This window comes from Dreissena polymorpha, chromosome 2, assembly GCF_020536995.1.
Source record: "Dreissena polymorpha isolate Duluth1 chromosome 2, UMN_Dpol_1.0, whole genome shotgun sequence".
Classification (NCBI taxonomy): domain Eukaryota; kingdom Metazoa; phylum Mollusca; class Bivalvia; order Myida; family Dreissenidae; genus Dreissena; species Dreissena polymorpha.
The window spans coordinates 29,338,009-29,356,987 of NC_068356.1; the positions used below are offsets into that span (position 1 = coordinate 29,338,009).

The 18,979-nt window shown below is 38.2% G+C and overlaps 1 protein-coding gene across 3 annotated transcripts in view; it reads left to right on the forward strand.

Annotated features, from left to right (window-relative positions):
* LOC127866400 (polymerase delta-interacting protein 3-like) overlaps nt 1-18,979 on the forward strand; it is a 30,527-nt gene that overhangs the window by 6,094 nt on the left and 5,454 nt on the right. For 2 of the 3 annotated variants that reach the window (XM_052406897.1, XM_052406898.1), the window contains exons 2-7: nt 5,357-5,717; nt 8,479-8,550; nt 12,126-12,533; nt 12,746-13,285; nt 14,160-14,246; nt 14,876-15,005. In XM_052406897.1, coding sequence (XP_052262857.1) covers nt 5,357-5,717; nt 8,479-8,550; nt 12,126-12,533; nt 12,746-13,285; nt 14,160-14,246; nt 14,876-15,005 — 1,598 coding nt within the window. The remainder of the gene's footprint in view (nt 1-5,356; nt 5,718-8,478; nt 8,551-12,125; nt 12,534-12,745; nt 13,286-14,159; nt 14,247-14,875; nt 15,006-18,979) is intronic. The other variant, XM_052406899.1, reaches the window with a different exon arrangement.

An 18,979-nucleotide genomic window follows, 5' to 3' on the forward strand; every position in this document is an offset into this window, starting at 1 on the left:
GGCCTGTCTGTCTTGTAAATTTTGATAGTCTTTCCCCAAGTTTGCGTAATTATCAAAGGAATGCTAGTCCAAATCTATGACGGTCTATTTGCTTAACGAGATCATCATAAGTCTTTTTATTAAATGATACAAATATAAACTTGTGTGCTTGTAATAACAATTGTAATTTATACTTATGATCATCGTCAATTGCACCGCCATGACATTGATACCAGCAATGAAACAGGGTTATTTTACTATTATATTCTGTAGACAGTGGGTCCTGTAAAAAAAGAGGAGGTCCTGATTATTTTTCAAGTCTACAGGACCTACTGTCCTGTAAAAATTTGACAAGTTTGGATATGACTGCTTTCTTAAAATTTAATTTAAACAATTCTAAGAATGATTATTTCGGTATAAGTGAGACAATACCCTTCCCATATTTAAATCATGCCAGAATAGTTAAAAGTCCAAAACGGGACATTCAATAAAATTTGCTGGGACATTTGAGCAAAAAAGTGGGTCTGTCCCGCCGGGACATCAATCATTCATTTCACCAGTACATAAGCCAGCATATTACTTGCAAAAACTCTAAATCGTTGGCCAGTATTGACAATTTTGAGAATTTCATGAACACAAGCAGTCTCTATTTTCCGGAAATAGATACACATGCACACTGAATGCAAGACTCCATAAGTGAGATCTGCAGTATGCCTCTATTTGACAGGGGTATTCCAATTCCAACATGTGTAAATCATGCAAGAGGATATGTGCACATTCAGCACTTTTCTTAATTCCAAATTTAGATTGATGCAATATGCACAAACTATTTTCTGAACATCAGTCAAAAACTAAATTAAATTGATGTGACATTTTCACATCAATGTTTATTGATCAGTATTCAATTTGTTTGATATTCAAAATCGAAGTTTTTGACAGGTTTTTAATCGCAGATCAGGGGTTTTTCAACGCTGTCTGCGCCTCCGGAAAACGGAGGCATTCCTAATGCAAACAGACCTGATCCCAAACCAAAATTATAAAAAAAAATCCCAATTTCCAAAAAAAAAAAAATATATTTTTTTTTTAGCTCACCTGAGCACAACGTGCTCATGGTGAGCTTTTGTGATCGCCTTTTGTCTGTCGTGCGTCGTGCGCCATCAACATTTGCCTTGTGAACACTCCAGAGGCCACATTTATTGTCCGATCTTCATGAACTTTGGTCAGAAAATTGGTCTCAATGATATCTTGGATGAGTTCGAAAATGGTTACATTTGCACGAAAAACATAGCTGCCAAGGGGTGGGGCATTTTTCCTTATATTGCTATATATGGCTATAGTAAAATCTTGTGAACACTTTAGAGGCCACATATATTGTTTGATCTTCATAAAACTTGGTCTGAAGATTCATTCCAATAATACCTTGGACGAGTTCGAAAATGATGCCGGTTGGTTGAAAAACATGGCCGCAAGGGGGCGGGGCATTTTTCCGTATATGGCTATATTAAAACCTTGTTAACACTCTAGAGGCTACATTTATTTTCCGATCTTCATGAAACTGGTCAGAAGATTGGTCTCAATGATATCTTTGATGACTTCGAAAATGGTTACGTTTGCTTGAAAAACATGGCTGCCAAGGGGCAGGGCATTTTTCCTTATATGGCTATAGTAAAATCTTGTGAACACTCTAGAGGCCACATTTATTGTTTGATCTTCATAAAACTAAGTCAGAAGATTTATTCCAATAATATCTTGGACGAGTTCGAAAATGATGCTGGTTGGTTGAAAAACATGGCCGCCAGGTGGCGGGGCAGTTTTCCTTATATGGCTATAGTAAAACCTTGTTAACACTCTAGAGGCCACAATTATTTTCCGATCTTCATGAATCTTGGTCAGAAGATTTGTCCCAATATCTTGAATGAGTTTGAAAATCGTAACCTTTGCTTGAAAAACATGGCTGCCTGGGGGCATTTTTCCTTATATGGCTATAGTAAAATCTTGTTAACACTCTAGAGGCCACATTTATTGTCCAATCTTCATGAAACTTGGTCAGAAGAGTTATCCCAATAATATCTTGGACGAGTTTGAAAATGATGCCGGTTGGTTGAAAAACATGGCCACCAGGGGGCAGGGCAATTTTCCTTATATGGCTATAGTAAAATCTTGTTAACACTCTAGAGTCCACATTTATTTTTCGATCTTCATAAAACTTGGTCAGAAGATTTGTCCCACTGATATCTTGGATGAGTTTAAAAATGGTAACCTTTGCTTGAAAAACATGGCTGCCAAGGGGCGGGGCATTTGTCCTTATATGGCTATTTATGGCTATAGTAAAATCTTGTTAACACTCTAGAGGCCACATTTATTGTCCAATCTTTATGAAACTTGGTCAATAGATTCATCCCAATGATATCTTGGACTAGTACGAAAATGATACCAGTTGATTGAAGAGCATGGCCGCCAGAGGGCGGGGCATTTTTCCTTATTTGGCTTTAGTAAAACATTGTTAACACTCTAGAGGCCACTGTGTATTGTCCAATCTTGATGAATTATGGTCAGATTATTCGCCTTAATGATATCTTGGATGAGTTCGAAAATGGTTACATTTGCTTGAAAAATATGGCCACCAAGGGGTGGGGCATTTTTCCTTATATGGCTATATAGCTATAGTAAAACCTTGTTAACACTGTAGAGGCCACATTTATAATCCGATCTTTATGAAACTCGGTCAGAAGATTCATCCCAGTAATATCTTTGACAAGTTCAAAAATGATGCCTGTTGGTTGAAAAACATGGCCACCACTGGGTAAGGCTATTTTCCTTATATGACTATACCCGGTACTTAAACCTTCACATTTATTTACCGATCATCATGAAACTTGGTCAGAAGATTTGTCCCAATGATATCTTGTATGAGTTCGAAAATGGTTTTGGTTGCTTTAAAAACATGGCCACCAGGGGCGGGGCATTTTTCCTTATATGGTTATATATGGCTGTAATAAAACCTTTTTAACACTCTAGAGGCCACATTTATTTCCAATCTTCATGACATTTGGTCAAAAGATTGGTCTCAATGATATCTTGGATGAGTTTGAAAATAATTATGTTTGCTTGAAAAAAATGGCTTCCAAGGGGCGGGCATTTTTCCTTATATGGCTATAGTAAAATCTTGTTAACACTCTAGAGGCCACATTTACTGTCCGATCTTCATGAAACTTGGTCAGAAGATTCATCCCGATATTATCTTGGAAGAGTTCAAAAACGATGCCGGTTGGTTGAAAAACATGGCTGCCAGGGGGCGGGGCATTTTTCCTTATATGGCTATAGTAAAACCTTGTTAACACTATAGCGGCCACATTTATTTTCTGATCTTCGTGAAACTTGGTCAGAAGATTAGTCCCAATAATATCTTGTTATCTCAGGTGAGCGACATTGGGCCTTTCAAGCCCTCTTGTTTAAATTTCAAAGCGGTGTTCTCATAAAGCTGCAGATTTTGAGTGGTGGAAGGTCAAGGTCATTCTTCAAGTTCAAGGTCATCCTTCAAGGTCAAAGGTCAAGAAAAATCATCAAAGCGGCGTTGTCATGAAGCTACACATTTTGAGTGGTGGAAGTTCAAAGTAAAGGTCATTTTTCAAGGTCAAGGTCATCCTTCAAGGTCAAAGGTCAAAAAATAATAATTTCAAAGTGGCGTTACCATGAAGCTGCACATTTTGAGTGGTGGAAGTTCAAGGTCAAGGTCATCCTTCAAGGTCAAGGTCATCCTTCAAGGTCAAAAAAAAAATATTTCAAAGGGGCGTTCTCATAAAGCTGCACATTTTTAGTGGTTGAAGTTCAAGGTCATCCTTCAAGGTAAAAGGAAAGAAAAATAAAAAAATAAAACATTTCAAAGCGGTGCAATAGGGGGCATTGTGTTTCTGACAAACACATCTCTTGTTTTTTTCAAACATGGTTAAAAAATACAAATATTTATTTTTATTATTTTATTTTTTAAATACCGTCCTACCATCCTACCCAAGAATCCCCCCCCCCCTTAAAAATAATACTTTTTTTTGCATTTTTGTTGCATTTTTTTAAGATAATGTAATAAATGACCACTACCCCACACTATACACCCCTCTCCACTCCACCCCTCCCTCCTTTGTGATTGAAATTGAGATAGTTCCCTTCACCTTTTAAATTAAAAATAGATGAGCGGTCTGCACCCGCAAGGAGGTGCTCTTGTTTTTAACATATGATAATATATTAATCTCTTATTACATTATATAAATAATTAATTTATTATGCTCCCCCAAAATTTATTTTTGGGGGAGCATATAGTCGCTGCTTCGTCTGTGTGTGTGTGTGTGTCTGTCTGTCCGTCCATGCACAATTTTTATCCGGGCTATTTCTCAGCAACTAATGACCGGAATTCAATTAAACTTTATGGGAAGCTTCACTACCAAGAGGAGATGTGCATAGCGGGTTCTGGTTGGATAATTTTTCACAGAGTTATGGCCCTTTGAAATTTTCTATAAAAAAATTCTTGTCCCCCTCACACTGTGCCCTCAAGACGTTTACTTATATCTGAACATATAGTGCAATATTGTGACAAAAAAACAACCTTTGGGGAGCATCACCCGTCTCCGACGGTTTCTTTTATCTCATTGCAGACATTTTATTTGCATAGTTAAATAATAATGGCAATAATATATTCAAACAATTATTAATAACATAAAAGTTAACATGCAACAGGAAGCATTCAAAATACTGCGCGTTTAAAGGGCCTTTTTGACAAAGTAGCCGGCCCCCTGCCTTTTTCAAATCCTACCTGGAGCGCTGGGCTGAAAATCCCATCAATGGTGGCTTCATTACACATGACATATTCCAGTGCTGAAGATTTTAGCACTTCCAGGCATAGAAATTTGTCTCATGTTTTCTATGCAATTGGATTTTACAAGTGAAAAGTAGTAGTTGATAACTGTTTTGTAAAGCCAAATTTGCTCATTTGTTACAAGTGGCAAATTTAATGGATTGCAATGTAAGCCCAATATTTAATTTTCTATGAATATTTTAACATTATGATCACACTTTATTTGAGATGCATTAGCATCTTTAACCTACACATACATGCAGTTTTAGTCGAATCTTTATAGGTTCTCAATTTAAACCTTCATTGTAAAACTATATGACATTGAGTGTATTGAGATGTTCTGTTTTGATTAAATCGGTCAGATTTGAAAGAATTGGGCTATTTATTCACCCGATTGGTTCATGCTTTTAACTGTAGGTGTAAACAAGAAAAAATGGAGGCTTGTATGTAAATGTAATAGATGATTCTGAAGTTTATATTATTAAGAGTGGTTTTTTGCTAAGCTTATGTTTTCTCAAATTGCTTTTTTAGCAACCCCTCCTTCAAGGGACCAGGCTTACAGACAAAGAAGAGACTAGGACCTGTTTTCCAAGGCAACACAGTGACTGATGTTCATGTCACTGTGCCAGCTGTGAAAAAGACAGCCAATAACACAAACAGCACTAACCAGATGAGGGATGCTCGAGAGAAACTGGTGGTGAAGACGAAGCCACAAGATGCAAGGGACCGACTTAATCAAAAGGCCCAGGGAACAGATGCTAGACAGAAGCTGATGAACATTCGTGCTCAGAAAGACCCAGTACCAGTAGATGCCCGTGCAAAAATATTGGGCAAGAAGCAGCTGGTGACAGGCCCACAGCCCCAGGCTGCAAACTTCTCTCTCACGAGAACAGTATGGATGCTTGTATACACATAAAGCCATTTTGAATTAACTTTAGGAAAGAAAAGATTGATATAAGGGCTCACACTATAGCTGTTAATAGAAAACTTTTTGCAATGAAACGCATGACAACATTTTTTATAAAAACATCAAGAGTTGACAAAAATTTTGCTCATGAATATTCAGAGCCAGTATGAGCTCTGGGTAACCAGTGTCATAATGTTCATTTTTATACGCCCGTATAAAATACGGGACGTATTATGTGAAACCCCTTGGCGGGCGGGCGGGCGGCGGGCGGGCGGAAGGCATCACTTTGTCCGGACTCTAATTCAAATTGTATTCATCCGATCTTCACCAAACTTGGTCAGCAGTTGCATCTAGTTGATATCTAGGCCAAGTTCGAATATGGGTCATGCCGGGTCAAAAACTAGGTCATAGGGTCAATAAGTGCATTTTCAAAGGGGCCACTTTGTCCGGACTCTATTTCAAATTGTATTCATCCGATCTTCACCAAACTTGGTCAGCAGTTGCATCTAGTTGATATATAGGCCAAGTTCGAATATGGGTCATGCCGGGTCAAAAACTAGGTCATAGGGTCAATTAGTGCATTTTCAACGGCGCCACTTTGTCCGGACTCTAATTCAAATTGTATTCATCCGATCTTCACCAAACTTGGTCAGTAGTTGCATCTAGTTGATATCTAGGTCAAGTCCGAATATGGGTCATGCTGGGTCAAAAACTAGGTCAAAGGGTCAATTAGTGCATTTTACTTTGTCCGGACTCTAATTCAAATTGTATAAATCTTATCTTCACCAAACTTGGTCAGTAGTTGCATCTAGTTGATATCTAGGCCAAGTTCGAATATGGGTCATGCCAGGTAAAAAACTAGGTCATAGGGTCAATTAGTCCATTTTCAACAGCGCCACTTTGTCCGGACTCTTATTCAAATTGTATTCATCCGATCTTTACCAAACTTGGTCAGTAGTTGCATCTAGTTGATATCTAGGTCAAGTTCGAATATGGGTCATGTCGGGTCAAGAACTAGGTCATAGGGTCAATTAGTGCATTTTCAACGGCGCCACTTTGTCCGGACTCTAATTCAAATTGTATTCATCCGAAACTTTTAAACAACTTTTTATCCTGCGTCAAAGTGGTATGGGGGTATAAGTCACATTCAGTGACAAAGCTCTAGTTTTGCTTTAATGATATTTTTCGTTTCAAAAAGGTCTCTTCTTAGCAAAAATCAAGTTTAGACGGAAAGTGTCATCCTTGATTAGCCTGTGGGGAGTGCACAGGCTAATCTGGAATGACACTTTACGCACATGTATAAAACCCCTTTTTCACTGAGCACAGCCCAATTATATGTTTTGCTATTACCCTAGCAGCTGGGGATACATTTGGCTCAATGTGAACATTGACTCCTAAAAGGTCACAGGGGCTATTATGGACATAGATGCAGTTGTGATGAAACAGTATAATGAATACATTCTAAAATGCACACACAGTTGTGAACACAATGCTTTCTGTGAAAATATGTTAAAATAAAAAGAAATACTCTGAAATATAGGTTCACTATAAAATCTTGCTTAAGGAAGCGCACCCGTTATGGGCACCTTTCCAAATATAATGTAATGTATTATTTTCTTAATCAGCATCATTTCACGGAACTGCATGCACATTTTTAGGTAGGCTTTCCATGCTTTAAAAAAAATACTGATTTTTTCAAAACCACCCCCACGCTTGGCTTTTGTCCAGTTTATTTTGCACCCCTAGGGTATATGAAAGTTCCATAATTCATCCAGATTTCCAAATATGGGCATGCAGTTGGTGTGTACAGATGCAGTAAAGGTGTTTAAAGTTTAAACAGGATGAAATAAGTATTTTTTTACAGACATTTATTTTTTTATACACACGTTTTTAAAAACGGGACGTAATATAGTTTCACCCTTGGCGGGCGGTGGGCGGGCAGCGTCCACAGCAGTGTCCGCTCTCTAATTCAAATAGTTTTCATCCGATCTTCACCAAACTTGGTCAGAAGTTGTGATTAGACAACATTTAGGTCAAGTTTGAATATGGGTCATGCCGGGTCAAAAACTAGGTCACGGAGTCACTTAGTGCTTTTCAAGGATTAAGCATGGTGTCCGCTCTCTAATTGAAGAAGTTTTCACCGATCTTCACCAAATTTGGTCAGAAGTTGTGTCTAGATGATATGTAGGTCAAGTTGAAATATTGGTCATGCCGAGTCAAAAACTAGGTCACGAGGTTACTCAGTGCATTTCAAGCATTTGGCATGGTGTCCGCTCTCTGATTGAAGTAGTTTTCATCTGATCTTCACCCAATTTGGTCAGAAGTTGTGTCTAGATGATATGTAGGTCAAGTTTGAATATGGGTCATGCCGGGTCAAAAACGAGGTCACATAGTGCATTTCAAGCACTTAGCATGGTGTCCGCTCTCTAATTGAAGTAGTTTTCATCTGATCTTCACCAAATTAAGTCAGAGATTACATCTAAATGATATCCAGGTCAAGTTCAAATATGCCGGGTCCATAACTAGGTCTCGAGGTCACTTAGTGCATTTCAAGCATTGAGCATGGTGTCAAAAACCTTCGAACGGGCGTATCTTGTGACAGTTTGGCACTCTTGTTTTAGATCAGAGACTGAATTTTTGGCACGCAATTAAACAATTCAGCCATTCTGCAAATTTAAGTAGTTATAAATAAAAAGTTTTCCGTAAAAAGTATTCCTTACAATTACATGTCATTTTGTTCTTGCAGGTGTCTAATGCTGCAGCAGGCAGTGTGCAGGTGAACCCTGGGCCTCAAGGTCAGCTTAAGATAACCAAAACAGTAAGTCCTATTTAAACTGATCTGGGTAAAGTGGCCACCAGAATAAAAATATAAAACCAAATTTGGCAAAATTAAGTACCCTCTTTTTACCTATTTGAGGTAAAGTATGCAATAAAAGGCTTAATTTTTATTAATTTATTAATAATTGTTGATTTTTCAAATTTTGCAGAAAAATTGCTGTTTTTAGTCAATACAAAATTTATAAGAAAAGTTGGTCTTTCCATGGGCTTTAAGCATTTTCATGGGATTTTTAGTTTTCCAATTTGATTTTTAGCTCGGCTGTTTTGGAGAAAACCCGAGCAATTGTCATAGCCAGCTCGTCGTCCGCCGCCTGCCGTCCGCCGTAGGCGTCGTGCTAAAACCTTAACATTGGCAATAACTTTTTAAATATTGAAGATAGCAACTTGATATTTGGCATGCATGTGTATCTCATGGAGCTGCACATTTTGAGTGGTAAAATTTCAAGGTTAACATCATCCTTCAAGGTCTAGGGTCAAAAAAGCAAAGTCAAGGGAAGTAATCAGCTTTAAATGGACATAGTTATCTGACCTGCCCACGTATATATTTTTAACCAGGTTTTCCGAAGGAAAAAACTGGTTATTAGATTGGCGAATGCGGGCGGGCTGGCTGGCTGGCTGGCTGGCGGGCTGGCTGGCGGGCTGGCGGAATAAGCTTGTCCGGGCCATAACTATGTCATTCATTGTCAGATTTTAAAATCATTTGGCACATTTGTTCACCATCATTGGACGGTGTGTCGCGCGAAATAATTACGTCGATATCTCCAAGGTCAAGGTCACACTTTGAGTTCAAAGGTCAAAAATGGCCATAAATGAGCTTGTCCGAGCCATAACTATGTCGTTCATCGTCAGATTTTAAAATCATTTGGCACATTTGTTCACCATCATTGGACGGTGTGTCGCGCGAAATAATTACGTCGATATCTCCAAGGTCAAGGTCACACTTTGAGTTCAAAGGTCAAAAATGGCCATAAATGAGCTTGTCCTGGCCATAACTATGTCCAGGCTTTTTCCGCCCTATGCCACGGGTCCGAAATTCGGCCCCATTCCCAATGCAAATCTGGTGTTTTTTTTCCCAATTGAAAAAAAAATTCCCAAATTTTTTTTTTTTTTTTTTTTTTTTAACCTTAAAATATATAACTTAACCTGATCCGGTTTAGAAAATAGAAAGTGTTGCATAATTAAATTATCTGTTGCCTTGAATTTGTTTTAAAAACTGAAAAATATGTTAATGATTATTTACGACTTTCCTCATTTTCCTCAAAATCCGACGCTTCGCACGATTTTTTTCACCTCAAAAAAGGCCAGGCCTTTTCCACAAATTCAGATTAAAAAACCTGCACTAATCTCACATGTTCATAATACTTTGTAAAATTATAATAATAAGTTATCAAAATAGTCGTTATTTACCAGTTAACAGCTTCTTTGAAATATAAGAAACACTATTTACATGCGATAATTTTTCCCAAATGAGCCAATTTTGCGAATATTTTTTTTCCCAAAATGGGGGTTTTCACGACGTGAAATTCCCAAAATTCCAGTGTGGCATATTCCCAAAATGGAGCGGAAAAAGCCTGATGTCATTCATTGTGAGATTTTAAAATCATTTGGCACATTTGTTCACCATCATGGGACGGTGTGTCCCACGAAAGAATCACGTCAATATCTCCAATGTCAAGGTCGCCACGACTAAAAATAGATTTAAAAAAAAAAAAAAACTTACAAAGGGGGTTAATTTTTTTTGGTCATTTCAAAAGTTCAGTTTGAGTTTTCTCCCTTTATCAGATTTTTTTTTCACAATGAAAACCTGGTTTTGTGACAATTTTGTCCCTTGTTGTTAAATGAATCAAAGCGGCACAGTAGGCGGCATTGTGTTTCTGACAAACACATTGTGGTAAAAGGTCAAGGTAAATAATACACATTTAAGGGAAGTAATAAGCTGTAAAGGGAGATAATTATTCAATATTGAACATAGCCACATAATATATTTGGCATGCATGTGTATCTCATGGAGCTGCACATTTTGAGTGGTGAATCTACAGTCACGGTAGTGGCTTTTAATTATTTGCTACTAAAAATAGAGATTTGTTAGACAATTATTTTCAAGGGAAGTAATTTATATAATTATAAATCTCATATTATATATTTCCTTACCAAGAATTGAAGTTCTTTTCACAGTTACTGTACATATTTAATATTTTGATTATTTATAACTCAAATGATTGATTTGTCAAAGGTTGTTTTTTTTTGTTTAGATATTTTATAAATACCATCAATAAATGATGACAAAGAATAATTTCATTGCCAACTTCATCTAAAATATAAATATATATTAAATGAAAAAGATACTCAAGTTTACAAAATTTTGGTTTTGCAAAGTTTTTCAGGTGGCTGTTGTAAACTGGGTTTAATTCTTGTGCAGTCCTCACAAGCTTATCAGGGACAACACTTCTCGTTTCCAGCTATGGCTTCCTTGACAAAAAAATCTATGAAAGCAAAAAATGTTGTCCCTGATAAGCTAGTGGTGACAAGTTATGCACATGCATTCAGACGGTTTTTGTCAATTTTTTGCTGATTTTTTTTACTGATCTGGGACCATTTCTTGAAACATCCTTAAACTCACTCTCAATCTTAATTTTAAATTCTCAACCAATAAATACAGATCCTTATCTGTACCAAGAAATGTCACTGTTCAGTTGGTCTTTGTCACTATGGTTTGAGATGAGACAAAGTTTGAGATTACGAACATTCATAGTTGCAGGGCAGGGCTTTCAAAATTGTTATGTGGTATTACCAAATCTGATGTGACAAGAACAAGCAAAGTTTTACGTTTCTTTTTATAACTTTCTCCTGTTTTAAGCTAAAAAAAAGTTACACAAATTACTTGAATGTAAAATTATACTATTTTCAATACCAAATGCATGCATAAAAGTTGAGATGTAAATATTTATTCAACTGCATCCTAACGCAGAATGTAATGTAACACGGAGATCTTTGAGTAAAGGTCATTAAAGCTGGCTTGTACATGCACAGTTGTGTTATATCACTATTTCTGCTAACAGCATGCATGTGTGTAGTGGCTAAGGTGGTGTGACTTTGGCTCTGTAGTAGATACAAAATGTACATATTTTATTATCATTTGGAACCCTGCTCATTTCTATAAAGTCATATGTTCATCTTTTCTTAAAAAGCCTTTTGCATGTTATTGTCCCCTACCGGTTTCACTGGAGGGATCTTATGGTTTGTGCTCTGTGTGTCTGTCAGTCTGTGAGTCTGTCACACTTTTCTGTATCCTGCGATAACTTTAAAAGTTCTAAATATTTTTTCATGAAACTTGAAAAATGGATAGATGGCAATAAGGACATTATGCATTTCATTTCATTTTCTTCCTACAAACAAAATTCTGGTAATAAAAATAAAAATATATTTCTGACAATGGTGGAGCCGGTAGGGGACATATATTGCTTGGCAATAGTCTTAATTCTGCCTTATCATTCATATGAGAAAACTAAATAGCAACTAGATTTCAATATCAGTATTGTGTATTTTTTCTGACAGTTGACCAAAGTCATGCCACCAGGCTATGAGGATGTGACAGGAGTGAGGCGACAGGCAGCTGTCACACACAGGCTGGGACCTCCCGCAGGCTCTGTCCCTGACATACATAACATCGCTAACATCACTAGGACCGTTTCCAACCCACAAGCCTCAGTACCTGTCCTCCATGGCCAGCCCTCAACATATCTCCCTCCCCAGTCCACTTATAATCCTCCTTATCCTCCGTATGCTCCGCCTGCTCATTACCCGGCCCCTGTCAGTCACATGTCTGCTCCACCCCCACAGCAGAACTTCTATCCCCAGTCCCCAGCCCACCCACCCCCGCAGCCGTACTCACACACACACATCCCTGCTAGCTCTCACAGTCTGCCATATCCTCCACAAGAACAATCCGGACCTGGCTATCAGGTAATTGTGTGAGAGTTGACAGAATTATAGATTTATGTGCATGATAATTGATAGATTCATGAAGCATATTTGACCGGAATTGTGAATATAAGGATATACAATATGATATGCATATGATTTTGTTTATTAAATAACACTTTTATCACAAATTTTATTCTGAAGACCTTAATACATCATGATGATGGGTTTAATTGTTTGCTTGTTCGTTTCAGGTTCATGTTCCACACCAGAGCCCAGTAATACCTAAAATCCAGGTGCACAATGACCACTACCAGCCCCCAGCTGTTGCCCCAGTGTACCCTGTTCAGCCCCACTATGCCCCGCCCCCTGGCCATGCCCCGTATGCTGCCCCAGCCCAGCCAGAGTATGGGTATGTCCAGCAGTCACAGCCTGTCTATTATCAGCCCCCTTTCAAACAGGAAATTCAGTACCAGTCTGAAGAACAAAGTCTTGATGAAGCCCAGTATTCTATGGCTAGAGACAATTTTAGTGTTAAGACAATTGTCAATAATCCACCACCACCACCACCTGCAATTCGACCAACTATTCAAAGCTCAACGCTGAAGCGAAAGTCGCAGGGTGAAGTCATTCCAGTTATAAGCGGGCAAGGTGCCCTACGGTCTTCCAATACTAATTATGTTCCCATCATTGAGCCTTCTTCTGCAGACGCGGCTAAGAAAGGGAAGTTCACTAAAATTGCTGCTCCAGGAGTGTTACTGTCCAAATCAGCTCGGGAAAAGAGCATTGAGGAAGTAAGTCTTAAATCATCCTTTTTCAGTTTTGTGGGGTCAACCCATTTATCGTTTGATATAAAGCATGTAAACATAGCAATTAAATGGTTGGATTCATTCCCTTTAGAATCACTATTATGCTATTTAAAAGAACAAAAATATATTAAAGAACATGTATTAAACAGTTGTATTATTCTTTGATGTAAACAAGAGTTGCTTGATTGACTGATGCTGTCTTGTGACCTTATACTATTACTTAAATCATATTCCAGAACATAAGTTTACTTTGTGTTTAGACATTTTCAAGGCTGTACAGACAGAGATACATGTAAATGAAAAGTGCTTGAATTTGATGGCTGATGAAAATGCCATGCTTTTAATACAGTATACAAAATGATTATCTTGCTTTAATGTTTGGAACTCCTATGACTTATTTATTTTGACAGGATCTAGTAAACAGTGTACTCATTAATACAGATTCTATTTTACCTTGTATTGGTCCAATTCAATGGTTATGAATCTTTTACCGCAGTCTGACAATGAGCATGAAAGTAGACATTCTGTAGTACAGTTTTCTTATTATATGAACCTTGCTCCGGGAAAACTGGGTAATGCATATGCATAAAGTGTCGTCCCACAGTTGCCTGTGCAATCAGGCTTTAATGGTGTATTTCATTTAAAGAAAGTCTGATAAGCAAAAACCCAGTTTAGACGAAAAGTGTTGTTCTTGATTAACATTTACAGATTGCACAGGTTAATCCGGGACAACACTTTTTGCACATGCATTAAGTTGTCCAAAAACAAAACTCGTATAATAAGTTATCTTTTTTTCTGTCACCTATATCACAAGGTTTCCGTGTTTTGTTTTTGGACTGACCTCTTATTGCACACACAGGAGGAGGAGAATGTAATCAGTCCAATACAAGGCTTCAGAATCTCCATAACTAACCTGGCAGTCACAGTAACACAGGATGACATCATTGTAAGTGAAGGGTATCATATTTGTGCATTTGTTTTCACATTACTATTAATATTACTAATTGCATTTTAGCTTGACCATTCATCAAATAATTCCATATGTATAAATCACCTGTTTTAGCAAAATGCTGTGGTTATCTTTGTTACTACTTTAACTAAAACTTCATGCATGTGTGGACACTCACCCATAACTTGGACTTGCAATTTTTTCCTGAATAAATTTCATGAAGTATCAGGACAAACAGGCTTCTTGCATGTGAATAAAAGGTCAGTCCAGATTAGCCTGTATATTTTGCACAGGCTAATGAGGAACAACACTATGCACATGGATCAAATTGTTTTTTCCCATAGTGCAGCACATATATCAATTATATTTCCATTCATTGAAGTCCGTGGAATTGGGGTTGTCGCTTGTTTATTTTGTGTTTGCTTTTATTTTCCTTTCTCAGCATACTTTATTTACCATTTAGAAGGCTTATCATTTTCTTTAGATAATCTTGGTACTAGCACCCCATGATGACCGCGTCAACTTCGCTTATCTGACAACTAATGGCCATCTACAGTCACATTACTTATTGTGTTGTCCCACATATTGTTGCTCATTTATGTGAGAACTGTTACCTATTCCTATAGGAACTGTTTGGAGCTGTAGGAGGCGTGAAGAGTGTAAAGCTGGTGAAGAAGGGCCAGGCCGAGGTTGTGTACGTGAAGAAAGAGGACGCCATTCAGGCCACACAGACATACCATGAACGTGAACTGGATGGTAAGTCATACCATGAAACGTGAAATAGATGGTAAGTCATAGCATGAGCTAGGCTTGATGGTCAGTAACACCATGCACAAGAACTGGAAGGTTAGTCATACCATAACTAGAACTGGACGGTAAGTCATAGCATGAACAAGAACTGGATGGTTTGACGTAGCATGAATGAGAAATGGATGGTTTGACATACCATGAACAGGACTTGATGGTAAGTCATACAATGAACGTGAACTGGATTGTAAGACCTACCATGAACGAGAACTGGATTGTCAGTCATACCATGAACGAGAACTAGATGGTAAGACAAACCATGAACGTGAACTGGATTATAAGACATACCATGAACGAGAACTGGATTGTAAGTCATGCCATGAATGTTAACTGCATATAAGGCAAGCCTCGTCGTTATATTATTCTTAGCCTTGCTTGATATATTACAAAACAATGGGACAGTAACCTGTTATTCTCTATATATCGATATGAAGCTTACTTTAATGGAAACCCCAGTTGTTAAAGCTGAATTGTCAATGCCAGCTGAGCCTATGACATTGGGACGGGGTAAGGAGATGATATTTCCGGCATGATAGTGAAAGTTTTAGTTGTCTGTCTACTGGTAGTTGCAATTGTGAAACTAAATAAGATTGAAAGACATGTATAATAATGCATTCACATTGTATCCTGTCTGTCCTTGATTAATGTGGCACTGAAACAATCACATCGTGTTGTAAACATTCTGTGTTCCTTTAAATGTGCTTTAATTTCAGTGCAAAGGAAGTCAAGACACATGGAAACATATTTATACCCTCACACACGAAGTTTAGGGGGTATATAGGAGTGAACTTGTCTGTCTGTCGGTCCGTATTAAGTGTCCGCTCTCTAATTCAAGTAGTTTTCATCCGATCTTCACCAAACTCGGTCAGAAGTTGTATCTACATGATGTCTAGGCCAAGTTCGAACATGGGCCTTGCCGGGTCAAAAACTAGGTCATGGGGTCACTTAATGCATTTAAACATTCAGCATGTTGTCCGCTCTCTAATTCAAGTAGTTTTCATCCAATCTTTACCAAACTTGGTCAGTAGTTGTATCTACATGATGTCTAGGCCAAGTTCGAACATGGGCCTTGCCAGGTCAAAAACTAGGTCACCGGGTTACTTAGTGCGTTTTAAACATTCAGCATGTTGTCCGCTCTCTAATTCAAATAGTTTTCATCCGATCTTCACCAAACTTGGTCAGAAGTTGTATCTAGATGATCTTAAGGCCAAGTTCGAACATGGGCCTTGCAGGGTCAAAAACTAGGTCACGGGGTCACTTTGTGCGTTTTTAAAATTCAGGTTAAGTTTTGCGTTAAGGTCCACTTTTCTCAGAAAGTATCAATGCTATTGCATTCAAACTTGGTACACTTACTAACTATCATGAGGGGACTGGGCAGACCAAGTTAGATAAATCTGGCGTGCATTTTGACAGAATTATGTGCCCTTTTTATACTTAGAAAATTGAAAATTTTGGTTAAGTTTTGTGTTTAGGTCCATTTTATTCCTTAAGTATCAAAGCTATTGCTTTCATACTTGCAACACTTACTAACTATCATAAGGGGACTGTGCAGGCAAAGTAATGTAACTCTGACTGGCATTTTGACACAATTATGTGCCCTTTTTATACTTAGAAAATTGAAAATTTGGTTAAGTTTTGTGTTTAGGTCCACTTTATTCCTACAGTATCAAAGCTATTGCTTTCATACTTGCAACACTTATTAACTATCATAAGGGGACTGTGCAGGCAAAGTTATGTAACTCTGACTGGCATTTGGACGGAATTATGGGCCCTTTATACTTAGAAAATTGAAAAGTTTTGTGTTTTGGTCCACTTTACCCCTAAACTATCATAGATATTGCTTTCATACTTGGAACACTCGCAAACTATCATAAGGGTACAGTAAAAGGACAAGTTACATAACTCTGGTTGTCATTTTTACGGAATTATGGCCCTTTTTTGACTTAGTAACTTTGAATATATGGTTAAATTTTGTGTTTCGATTGCTTTCAGACTTCAAATACTTTCATGCTATCATGAGGTTACTGTACCTGGCAAGTTGAATTTTACCTTGACCTTTGAATGACCTTGACTCTCAAGGTCAAATTATTAAATTTTGCTAAAAATGCCATAACTTCTTTATTTATGATTAGATTTGATTGATACTTTGACAAAACTACTCTTACCTGACATACCACAATAGACTCCACCCAAACCATCCCCTGTGTCCTCCCCCCTCCCCCCTCCCGAATCCCCCCCCCCCCCTAATGCCCCCCCCCCCTAATTTTTTTTTTTTTTAAATCTCACAAATGACCACCACACCCTTACACTATACTATACCCCCCCCCACCCCACCCCCCCCCCCAATTTTTTTTTTTTGAAACGGTTAGAAAACACAAAGATTTATTTTTAATCTTTTATGTTTGAAATACCGTCCAACCATCGCACCCAAGAATATCCCCCAACTCCCCCCCTCTCCCCCCCCCCCCCCCCGAATTTTTTTTTTTTTAGATCATCTCACAAATGACCACCACACCCTCACACTATCTATACCCCCCCCCCCCCCCCCCCTGAATCCCACCCCCCTATTTTTTTTTTTTTTTTTATGTCTATAGTAGTGGGGGACATATTGTTATATTGTTTTTGCCCTGTCTGTTGGTCTTTCTGTTGGTCTGTCTGTTTGCGCCAACTTTAACATTTTGCAATAACTTTTGCTATATTGAAGATAGCAACTTCATATTTGGCATGCATGTGTATCTCATGAAGCTGCACATTTTCAGTGGTGAAAGGTCAAGGTCATCCTTCAAGGTCAGAGGTCAAATATATATGGCCAAAATCGCTCATTTTATGAATACTTTTGCAATATTGAAGATAGCAACTTGATATTTGGCATGCATGTGTATCTCATGGAGCTGCACATTTTGAGTGGTGAAAGGTCAAGGTCATCCTTCAAGGTCAGAGGTCAAATATATGTGGCCCAAATCGCTTATTTTATAAATACTTTTGCAATCTTGAAGATAGCAACTTGATATTTGGCATGCATGTGCATCTCATGGAGCTGCACATTTTGAGTGGTGAAAGGTCAAGGTCATCCTTCAAGGTCAGAGGTCAAATATATTTGGCCCAAATCGCTTATTTTATGAATACTTTTGCAATATTGAATATAGCAACTTGATATTTGGCATGCATGTGTATCTCATGGAGCTGCACATTTTGAGTGGTGAAAGGTCAAGGTCACCCTTCACAAGGTTAAGGTCATCCTTCAAAGTCAAACGTCATATAGGGGGACATTGTGTTTCACAAACGCGTCTTGTTTTTTTTAAGATCATCTCACAAATGACCACCACACCCTCCCCTCACACTATACTATACCCCCCCCCCCCCCGAACCCCCCCCCCCCCTAATTTTTTTTTTAAGATCATCTCACAAATGACCACCACACCCCTCACACTATACTATAGCCCCCCCCCCCCCCCCCCAACCCCCACCCCCAATTTTTTTATTATTTTGAAACGGTTAAAAAACACAAATATTTATTTTTATTATTTTATGTTTGAAAAACCGTCCAACCATCGCACCCAAGAATACTCCCCCCCCCTATTTTTATTTTTTTTAAGATCATCTCACAAATGACCACCACACCCTCACACTATACTATACCCCCCCCCCCCCCAACCCCACCTCCCCATTTTTTGAAACGGTAAAAAAACACAAATACTTATTTTTATTATTTTATGTTTGAAATACCGTCCAACCATCGCACCCAAGAATACACCCCTCTTCACTCCACCCCTCCCTCCTTTGTGATTGAACATGAGAGTCCCTTCACCTTTAAAAAGAAAATAGATGAGCGGTCTGCACCCGCAAGGCGGTGCTCTTGTTCAAGTAGTTTTCATCTGATCTTCACCAAACTTCGTCAGAAGTTTTATCTAGATGATCTGAAG